Source organism: Teleopsis dalmanni, chromosome 2, assembly GCF_002237135.1.
Source record: "Teleopsis dalmanni isolate 2A chromosome 2, ASM223713v2, whole genome shotgun sequence".
Lineage (NCBI taxonomy): Eukaryota > Metazoa > Arthropoda > Insecta > Diptera > Diopsidae > Teleopsis > Teleopsis dalmanni.
The window spans coordinates 157,707,085-157,718,715 of record NC_051847.1 but is presented as its reverse complement, the minus strand read 5'-3'; the positions used below and the strand labels follow the sequence as shown (position 1 = coordinate 157,718,715).

Sequence of the window (11,631 nt, the reverse complement as noted above, 5' to 3'; positions counted from 1 at the left end):
GTTTAAATAGAAAGATGTGACTTATTATATTTTAATAGGTTTCTCTTTGCGGTATTCAAAACAGCTGTTCTAATACAGCTCTAGGAATATTTGAGCGGCATGCAATGCGTAAAAAGATTTTCCAGGCCTAATTCTTCGTACCATATATTAATCATGATCTAATATCATGATATTTTATAAAACATTATATTAATTTCACTATCATTTTAAAATCAATATAAATAAAATAAATGAATAAAATATATATATTAGGGTGCCATTAAGATATATAGGCAATTTTTTTTTTTGAAAATCCAGTTGACGGCTCTATCCAGTTCGGGTCATTTTACTAAAAAAAAAATAATCTGTTTATAATTTTAGTTCAATTGGATAAGTGAAAATAGTGCCCAAGGCTGCAAAGAGTGGAAAATAACCTTTATTTTATAACGGCGATAACGATTCCCCTACAAAATTATTGATTTCAAAACACAATTATATTGATTTCCCACAATTTCTTTACTTCAAAAAAGCATCACAATGATACTTTGAAGTATTGCTAGGTATCAATAAAACAATGATGGTTTTCCTATGACAATATAGTTGTATCGATGGTAGCTTCCAAAGTATCGATGATGCATCGATTCTTTCGCCTACTCTGTACTGTTTTTTGATATTTTAATGGATCGACATTCTTTCTGAATTCAACTATATAATCTTAGTTTCCTAGAGTAACCATCGAAGAGTAATTAGCATTATAGATATCTTAGATTTGAACGGAACACAATTGTCATAGTACTTTTAAAACTATTTCAACTGAGCACAGTACTTTTGAGGTTATTACTGGATTTGCATGGTATTAGTTTCCATTCCACATGTGTAAGCAACACCCGAAATTGTTTATTTTCTATTGTTTTGTTAAAAGCTAAGCATTGGAATGTAATAAATCTTTGACATGCTTTGGGTAAAGTTTACGATTTCTAAAAAGTTTTACGACGTGAAAAGAACAATATTTTACTTTCTCAAATTTTGTTTTCCATTCCAAACTACGATTTATTGCGTTATTATTTATCTAGTATAATTAATATCTATAAAAAAAATTTTTTATATTACATATGTCTTATAATAATAATGATGCTGCACAATACGATAACTGAAGTGATGAAGTGATCACAAGTCCTTATGCATAATTTCGTTTGACCACACGCCAGTGTCAAATCCTTCAAAATAAACTGGCTGTCTTCCCAAAATTGGCATGCTTAATAAAATCACCCTTTATTTTATTGTATTTCAAATAAAATATATTTAGTTGATTTAAAACTATGTTCGAATGTATGTATGTTCGAATGAGTGGTGGTCAGTGAGTTGTGAAAGGACAACAAAAAGCAAGTTTTATTTTGTCGTGTGCCTGTGTTCCTTTATTTTCAGTGAAGTAAAGTGTGAAGTTCATTGTGGATTAAAAAGAATATTTGCAAAGAGTACTTTGTGAACCATAAGGTAAATTCAAAGTTAATTAATACAAATTTTTATTTAAATTATAAAAATTTTTTTAATCTTTTGTAATGATTTTTGCAGAAACTTCATTCATTCCGGAAGTCTGTTCTTGTTAACGTAATTATGATTTATTAAGAATTCTACTACACCATAGGAGACTCTTTAATAGACAGGTTCAGTTTGTTGATACATTGCATTTTACAATATTTTTGTTTTGTAAACTAAAATTATATACACTTGTAAATGTATAATTTTGCATATAATATAATAATATATATATATATATATATATATATATATATATATATATAGTGTACATCCGACCTTGTTATTTTTACTGACCGTTGTTGAAACATCTGCTACTTTAAAAGCAACAAGAAAGAGTTTAAAATAATTTTGTGCTGTATTGAAAGTGCATAAAGTTGACCCTAAATTAAAAATCCAAATAGGAAAATTCTGACATAAGTCCACCCCTTTCTTTAAATCTGTTGTTTTTGTCCTTGTACGTATAGTGTTTTACTATTGTTGTCTGGACCTTGTTTTACTTGTTATAGTTGAAAAATGTAGAGAAAAGGACGTGTGTGGTTGCACCTTGACAACCGTTGGTTACTCTTCATAACTATTCACAAGAATTGTTAAAAAATTACAAAGTTAATCTGGACCGCATTATACAGACTGCAGTAGTTTACTATAAGCTATATGAAAGGAAATTAAACGATTCTTAATGGGTTTACTTATTTAGCAAAATATGACATTTGATAACTTTGGTTTATTTGGAAGTTCACAATGGAACTAAATACACAATATTGGTATACATAACAAGCGGTTTTAAATTTTCCACTGCTTTGAATTTGTTTCCATTGGAAGCTATATGCCTGATGTCCTTCAGTAGAACGAACGTACGAGGTACAGTGACAAGCGCCTGGACATCACATACCGTCAGGCTTTTTCACTTTTGTTCGTTATTATTGAAAAGTCGTAATTAAACTTTCAGTGGTGTTTAAATTCAATTCGGATTTAATGGTATTTCACAATAAATGTACAAACAGTAGTAAGGCGCTAGTACAAAGATTTCGAGACAAATTGTGAGTTTTTTTAAAAAATTATCGCATAATAAGCTCATTGGATATGGCGCTTTTGACATATTGAGGCTTTCACGATTAATAATTTTGTCGGGTAGAAATTTATTTGACACCCTACATCTCGATTAAAATGACTTTCGCGCATAAGTTATTTTTTTTTTGTAACAAACAGTTTCTTGTTTTTTTTTTATTTAATTTATATGTTAACCTTTACAAGAAATAAAAGAAATTATTTTTTATGATATAAAAAATTTTACAAAAATACATATATTTTTCTTTTCAATTAATTGAATTTTTATTTAAATCAAAGTTTATTATTTCTAATCATCTATATTTTATATACACAAAACAAATTATTTAAAAGTAATATAAATAAAATATTTATTATTCATGAATTAATATTACTGTAGTTCTTTTTCATAATTTATATTTTATTTAAAATTAGTTATAACTGATTTAATAATTTATCACAATTTATTTTTGTTTGCAATTATTTACTTAACTATATACAAAATCGTAAATTAATAATATTTTACAATAATTGTAATCTAAGGCGTATTAGTTAAAACTCTCACTCAGTAATTTTTTCTAATTATAATTTATTATAATTAATATTTTTCGTATATTTTTATTTTACATTTTTTGAATATAATCACAGTTTTACTCTCATTTTTTTAAAAATATATTTAAACTAGTTTAATATATCGGAAGCTACATAAATGTCCTTTTCGTTTCTAAGTTTAATTTCTATTTTCTTTAATTTTTTATTAAATGTAGAATTTAATTTTAATAAAAAAATATTGAAAAATAAACATTTTCCTTGTTTGAAAATAATAATTATAATAAATTAATCATATAAACTTTTAAAAAGTTTTTCTAGCATTATTTTGAATTTAAAATCATTTATTCAAAATAATAGCAATAGAAACTTTTTTTCTAAATATTTTAAACTATTAAACCTTTATAAAGCACCTCAATATATTTTATTTTGACCTATACAAAGAACTATTAGAGAAAGCTATTTTGCACTAAATTTTAGGAACACTAAAACCCTTTAAGGAATTTAAAAATATCTACACTATATTTAATATATTTAATATTGTTTTAAAACCTAGCACCAAAAACTCAAATATCTCATTTTACTTTCCTATCTGACTTTTCCTACCTCTTTATTCCTTGAACTGTTGTTTATCATTCAATTCTGTTTTAATGCCATTAACGCCGCTCGCATTAAAAGCATTCACATTTCCAAAAATAGAAGCACTCTGGGGTAATATTCCAGAGTTGGCACCCAACATACTTGCCATATTAGCAAGGTTAGCTGCAGCCATACCAGCAGGATAGAGATTTTGATAGAATAATGGATTTTGGAGCTGGAAGAGTGCCATTAAATGCGTTAACTGAAAGTTGGGAGCGCTGAGATCCTGCGATTGAAGACTTTGGGCTGCAGCGGCTGCTAAGGCGGGATTAAAATTTGGTAAAAACGGTGCAAATAAATTTGCTGAAAGTGGGTTCGTTAATGTTGAAGAAGAAAACGGTTGATCAGGAATTTGTTGATCGGATTCCGTTTTAACACGTTTGACGTCTTTTGTATCAGTTTTTGGTAATTGCTGAAAGAAAATATCAAAACGAAAATTTATAAACGATATGTTAATAATAAAGTATGATATTAAATAATAAATAAATGATAATAAAGTAAATTACGTTTCTTAAAACATATTCAAAAACAAATCTAAACAAAAATTTATGCCCATATCAAATTACTTTTTTTCTTTCTTATTTTTTATATATTTTATAATCGCAGTTTTTAAACAAACATTAAATTCAATAAAACTAAAATGATTTGATTTTCACTTACAATTTTCTTTGGTGGACGTCCACGTTTACGTGCAAGGAATTGCTCAGCAGAAAGTGAGGACAGTGGAGTGGACACATTTGTGCATAACAATGGCTTAGCTGGTTCTTCTTCACTGATATCCTTATTCTTTTTGAAGTTCTGATAGGCTTGTTCACCATCCAAACGTTCATGTTTGCGTTTATGACTAATTATTTGATTGCTGTTTTGCAGCACATATGAGCAGTTTTCGCGAACGCAGTGTATATGATTGCAGACTGAAGAAAACTTACAACCTTTAAAAGGACAACTTTCGGTTTTAAGAATTTTCTTAAAACCATCTTGTATTAACTGTGAGTCTTTCAAATGGTAAGTTTTATGTTTTTCTATAAAATCGGTCAAAATAATTATATTAATAATCTTTAATTACAAGCATAAAGGATTCTGTCAACTACTTACCCATATCAGCTTTATTTTTAAAAGTGTGGTTGCAACCCTCACGACAGCAGTGATAATGCGATATTTTCTTACCGAAAAATGGGCAATCTTCAATTCTGCAATTTTCGTGTGCACGAAATCTGCGAAAACCTTCTTGGACAATTTCTGAATTTTTGCGATGGAAATTCGCATGCATCTGCACATCACTGGTGCTAACATAGACCTTTGTGCAATCATCAAATACACAATGATAATGTGTTTGTTTATAGTTATAAACGCAACCGGCGCCATATGCTAATGAACAATTATCTGATGTGGAGAAACGTGCAAATCCCAGCAATAAACTTTCTTTGCGTTTCTTGTGCCATTTTAAATGACGAATAATATCATCTTTCTTACTAAGAGTTTTGCTCTCACAAGGTTCTTCATGGCAGTGAAAGTGTTCTCTCAAATTTTCCTGCTGGCACTGTATGTTACCACATTCCAAGTACGACGATACTTTCTTTAAATTTTTAAGATTCTCCTCATTTTGTAGGAAAGCATCTAAAGTGGTAATAGCGCTAAGACTGGCAATACCGCTAGTAGCAAACGTTGACTGTGAGGACTCGAACGTATTCGCGGTTAACTGCTCACTTGAGGGTGGAGTTAATATCGCATTCGCAAGACCTATTGGCGTCACATTTGAGTCTTCATTTTCAACTGTAGTTTGTCTGTAAATTGTAAAAGATTTCTGCAACGAGTTTGAAGAATCTGCAAAACGTTTTGTAGGAGTGTCGGGCTGAAAAAAGAATTTATACAAATAACAATAATTATATAAGAAATTATATATAAAATATAGCTAATGAATTAATCTTACAGGAAAGTTGAAAAACATCTTTTCTTAATTCAAAAATTGTATTTCTTTTGTCAATAATATTAAAAAATATCAACTACTGTGATATAAGTTCAAGAATATACTGAAATCAAACATTCTTGATGAAGTATGCAAACCTAATTTTTAGTTTATAAATAATAAACATTCAATTAGCTGCCCTTTATAAGCTAAACATTACTATTGTATTTTATGACAACCCACGCTTTCGAGAAAAAACTTCAATTTTAATTATTTTTCTTTGAGTGGAGAACATTAATATGACAATGTCATTGAAATTGTTTTGATTTTTCTCGTTAAAGCAAAAAATTATTCAGTTTTATTTTATAAACAAAACACGAATCAAGCATGAACTGATTTAAGTCCTACAGCACAACAGCACGTCTAGTATTGAAAGTGTATTCACAAGATACAAAGTAAGCGCAGGAAAAATACACTTTCTGCAGAATTTTTAAAAGCTGACCGACCAAATTTTTAGCAATAAAATTTTTATTTACTCAAAAATATCTTTCCGTTTTTTAATAGAAAGATACTTTGTTGTGCACAGCTGCATGCTTGCTAATGACGAGCTTAGTTTGTTTTCTGTATATATCATTTTACGGATTATGTAATATACTTATGTATTAGTAAACAAAACGTTGAAAAAATTTAATTTATATTGAATACTTTGAATGATTTTTAAAAAATTATTCCTTAACTTTTTTATTAAGTTAGAAAATAAAAAATCTTTATAAACAAAATATTTTCCAGAGATGCGACGCAGATAGTATTTGTAAGTCCAATCTTTAAATGGAGAAAGTTTGGGTGGTTTACCAAAATCAATCGAACAATGAAATAAAATAAAAATTTTCCTACCTATAAATTTAGTTAGATTAGGTTAGGTTAATCTTCCTGAATATAATACATTTGGTTAAGAGGATAACCAAAGTCTAAAAGACAGTTTTTAAAACTATTGCAAGTCCAATATTCATTAATTTTAAAATTAATCCTAAAACAAAACCTGGTTTTTATTTTACCAAGTACATTGCTAACGATGTTCATAACATCCAAAATAAGGTGGCGATGTCTAACAATAGTTCAAATTTAATAGAATCTTTAACTGATAGCTGAGTCAATCTTGTATCAGAGAGAAAATTTACGTTGTTATCATTTAACAATTTTAAATCTATATTCAAATCAGTATCCATTGCTTTCATTTAGATTTATATAGAATATATACTTATTTAAAACTCAAAACTGAGATAGAAACATTCATGTGTCGAAATAAAAGTAAGTGCATGGGAGCGAATGTTACATGTAATCTCAAATATTAATTATTATATTTGTTTTTTTAAAAAATTTTTAAAAATTATTTTGACCAAAAATGGAACTAAATTTAAGATTGAATATTTTATTTTATTTTATTGTATTAAAAAATTTTTTTCAAATGTAAAGCACATTGGATACTTATATGTTGCACATAGCCATATAATGCTACTCTTCTATTGATTTCCTGATGTACTGATCATTTTGTATGCAAACTGCACTTCACTGTGACGAAATAATGACAAAAAATTCAATACAATTAAAAAAATATTGATGTATATATATTTATCACATAGATGATTATTTTTTGTTACTTGAACTTATGATAAACAATATAAGATACAAAATTTCAGTTCAAGATTCTTATGAATATACACTGAATATTATATAAAATAATATGTTACTATCAATTAACTAAAAATATTAATAAACATTAAATTTTTTTAAATTATTATTGAAACGTATTTTTCCAATTAAGATTTTCTGAATGAAGTATATAGATCTATTGCAAAGAGTACAAAATCAAAATTTATTTAAAAAAATTTCGATGTATATCTCTTTTTCCTTTAAAGAATAAAAATTATATTATGTGCTGTATACTTAAAAACAGATGTATAATTACCAGCAATTTTTATAAGAAATTATATATTTTAAATTAACTTTTTCCATATCTATCCCCTTATCAACATTTTAAACCATCTGGTAAAATTTAAGCTAAGTCTTTCTATAAAGATACCATAAATGTTATCTGATTAATAATAATTATATTAATTTTTATGTATCTAACAATCTATCACTGTTTAATTTTTTTTGTTAAATAAATTAAATCAAAAAGTGACCCGAAATTATCTATTTATCCAAAATAAACTGCATTTCTTTCTATTGGATACACACATAAGTGTCTACATAAGTTTCTACATTATTCAATTGTCAATTGAACAAACTCTCGTAAAAACATGGTTTTTCTTCAAACAAATTAATCGTTCTTTATTTCATTTAAAGTCTATTAAAAAATTTATATTAAATGATTAAAGTTAATACCTAAATACCTTAACTTTTTATTTAACTTTTAATTAATGTTTAACTTTTTAAAAGGGAAACAGAGAGAGCAATAAAGAGAGAGAGAGAGAAAGATTGACAAAGAGGAGGATTTTAAACTTCTAAACAATACACCTCTTTATTAGCTCATATGTATATACTTCCCGCCTGGAGAATAAAACTAAAAGACTTGAAAATGTTGGTGATTTAAATCTAGTAAAAAGTGTAAATATATTTTACCATTGGACCAATTATTACTTTCTACCTAGTTTTAAATTGTTCATATAACTTTAATCAATGTAAAGTTTATATAAATAATCAATGCAGTTGACTTTGTTATTTAAACGATATATACTTTATATAAGTTCCTAATAGTTTTTATTATTTTAGTAATAGTAGTAGTACTTCTGTTAACATTGATAGTTTTGTTAATAGCTCTCATTGCTTTATTTACCACAAGCTACAAATTGGTTGGTTATTAAATCTGAGGAAACAACATTATCTTCTATGTGAAATTTTTATAATCAATAAACTCATATCAGATAGCATCTCTTAGGCCAAATGTGACTTTACGATTTACTGAGATGATACGAGTGATCACTGCTAGCCTATAAAAGCGTTGAGATTCATATCAATATCTTCACTTATAAAAAAGATTTTATGCATTGCATATATAGCTCATAATGGAATTTTTTTAAAAGAGTTAAAATAATATGTCCAGAATCATCACCTATTAGTTACATATACATTAATTCGAGTACTATTTGAACCAACTATAAATCAATACTCTAATTTTGATATACTTATAAACAATACTAATGTAATATCTATAAAATTATTTATAAAATTAGATTATTAGTAGGATTTTGACTGGAGGTAAGCATAATTTAACAGGAATAAATAATGTGAACATAAAGTAATTATATGACGTAAAATAAGGACAAGAAAAATTGGTAACAATTCTTTATCAATTACTTTGAAAAAAATCAAATAACATTTTAAACCATAATAACATAATATTTATAAAATCATTTGAATATTAAATGATTAATTTGTAGGATTTTAACTGGAGATAAGAACAATATATTTGACAAAAATAAATTTACAAGCATGAAATATTTATCTGAGGTAAAATAAAGGAAACAATACCCGCTATATATATTTTATGAATATTTAAAAAAATAAAAACATGTTTACAAATATTGTATTAAGATCAATTAAATATATTGATTAAAAATTTATTTAACAAGTTTGATTCTATAGGACTTTATGCATACACATCGCGTTTTCTCATTAGTAAATTTATATAAAATATAATACATACGATTATTATAGTAAAAAACTTACCAAGCATGTAGAGTCCAGTGAATCACTCGTACTCTCCAGTGGGTGCACACCTGAACTCAACAACAATTTTGCAGAATTTTCACTACTTGCATTTGTACTGGCATTACCAGATGAACTGAGTAAACTTGACAAAGGTTTTTCATCCTCATCATCGTCTTCATCATCATCACCATCACCATCACCGTCATCATCATCGTCATCAGATTTGGTAGCTGTCAACCGGTCTTTTGTTTCGCAAGCATACTGTTCAGCTAAAATTTGTTCATCTGTGCCGCTCTGCGTGACCTCATCATCCACAACATCGCCTGCGGTTTTAACGCTTTCACCTACCGTTGAAATTTCCTGCGTATAGGAACTTTTCTCCGTTGGTGTCGATGTCACTGTGGAGGATTGAATAAAATTCTTTGCTAAAATTTGTGAACTATTCAAGGGGATATTGGTTTGAGCAAAATTATTACTTATGCTGTTGCTGCTTAAGCAATTTGCTGCCAGTGACAGTGTTTGGGACGCTTGTTGCTGGTTAGCAGACAATGCCGTCGTCAACAACATGGAATTTGGCGTTATTGTTGGTGTTAGCAATAAATTTGTTGACGGCGTACTTGTTGGTAGTGGTGTCTGCTGCTGCGTCATTTGCGTTGCCATTGGCGGTAAATTGTTAAACAGCAACTGTTGGATACTTGGGACTAATAAAGCGGATGAAGTGGGGCTAAAATTACTATTGGGACTACAACTACTGCTACTACTACAGTTGGTGTTTTGCGAATTATTGCGTTTAAGCGTTCTTGTGTTTGGTTGCTCTTCCTTATTTGGTGCTGTTGCGGTTATTGTGGATGCTGTTGTGGTACTGCTGATAATATCCTTTGAGAAGTGTTGTTGCTGCTGTTGTTGAATTTGAGTTTGTTGCTGTTGTTGTTGCAATAAGTTCATCATATATAATTGCATTAACATTTCCATTTGTGTAGACATTTTGTAATTTTTTATTTTATAAACAAACTCAAAATCGAATAATACAACACTTTTTGTTTATTTAATATTTTTAAAATATATATTTCAATATTTTTTTTATTTTTTTTTTTTTTGGGTACTTATACAACACACACAATTATTTTTATAATTCAAGGAATATTTTCAAATTAAAATAAATTAAACAACAAGGCACCAAACCAGAAAATTCATTTATAAATTTTTAAATAATTTTTTTGTTTTCACAAATTCGCTTAAATATATTTCTTCATATAATTTTTTTGTGTTTAAATTTTCTTTAAGAAAATTTCGTTTCTTGATTTTGTTCTTAAATTTAGTAATTTCTGCGCGATCAATTTTTTAACAGTCAAGCTCGGCTTCTAAGCGCAAACTGATTCAACTCTTCCGTTGTCGTCTGCTATTATAGAAAAATAATAAAAAGGAAAAGTCTGCTGCTTTCTTTTAAGATGAATGAATTAAAAAACAAATGTAATCCTCAACCCTCTCCCTAAAAAATAAATATTACCAAAAATTAGGCAATTCGCTCTCTTCAATTTTTAGTGAAGAATCTCGGCCAAACTCTCTTAAAAAATTGGTGCGACGTTAAAGGGATCGGCTTCGCATTTTAGCTTACATAATTTTTTACATAACTGTTACTCTTTCCCTTATGCTGTGATCCTATAAGCAGTAGTGGTTGAATCAGCACAATTTTTTAACAGTAGAATCATCCCTTCGGCTCACTTTTTAACAATTTTTTAAAAACAACTCTTCGTCGTTCTATTGCATAAAACTGGAATATCAGGAAAAATTTCCTTTATCACAGTTTTTTCGTTGAGTTCTCAATGTATTTCCACCAATAAAATTTAATAAATGTAAATATTTTGTCAAAATTCGCCAATTTTAGGTAAAAAAGGAAACATATGACCAACGACAACAAAACAATTTCCCCTTCTAATGGCCTATGAACTGTTATGTTATGTAAAGGAATTTGTATTTTGTCTCATCATATGTTATATATTGTATTATATAATTACGTTAAGTATTTGTGTATATTTGTATGAAATATATGTTTTGTAATATATAAAAAATGCAACTAAAATAAAACCACTTTAAATAGAAAAAGGGTTTAACAATAGAATATATTTTTCATAGATTGAGATATTTTCATACGATTACTTCGGTTTATAAAAACTAACATACTATGCTGAGTCAGCTGTTTCTAATAATAATATGTTAAATGAAAAAAATGTTTAAATATTTCTTCACGATATAAGTTTATCTTT

At 27.7% G+C, this 11,631-nt stretch overlaps 1 protein-coding gene across 1 annotated transcript; it reads right to left on the bottom strand.

Annotated features, from left to right (window-relative positions):
- Positions 1–3,527: 3,527 nt before the first annotated feature.
- On the bottom strand, positions 3,528–10,351 carry LOC119686097 (transcription factor castor). Its single transcript, XM_038100562.1, has 4 exons — positions 9,386–10,351; positions 4,846–5,602; positions 4,411–4,772; positions 3,528–4,162 (listed from the first exon to the last, which is right to left on the bottom strand). The coding sequence occupies exons 1-4, from the start codon at positions 10,349–10,351 to the stop codon at positions 3,722–3,724; spliced, it is 2,526 nt and encodes an 841-aa protein (XP_037956490.1). The 3' UTR covers positions 3,528–3,721.
- Between the last annotated feature and the right edge of the window lie 1,280 nt (positions 10,352–11,631).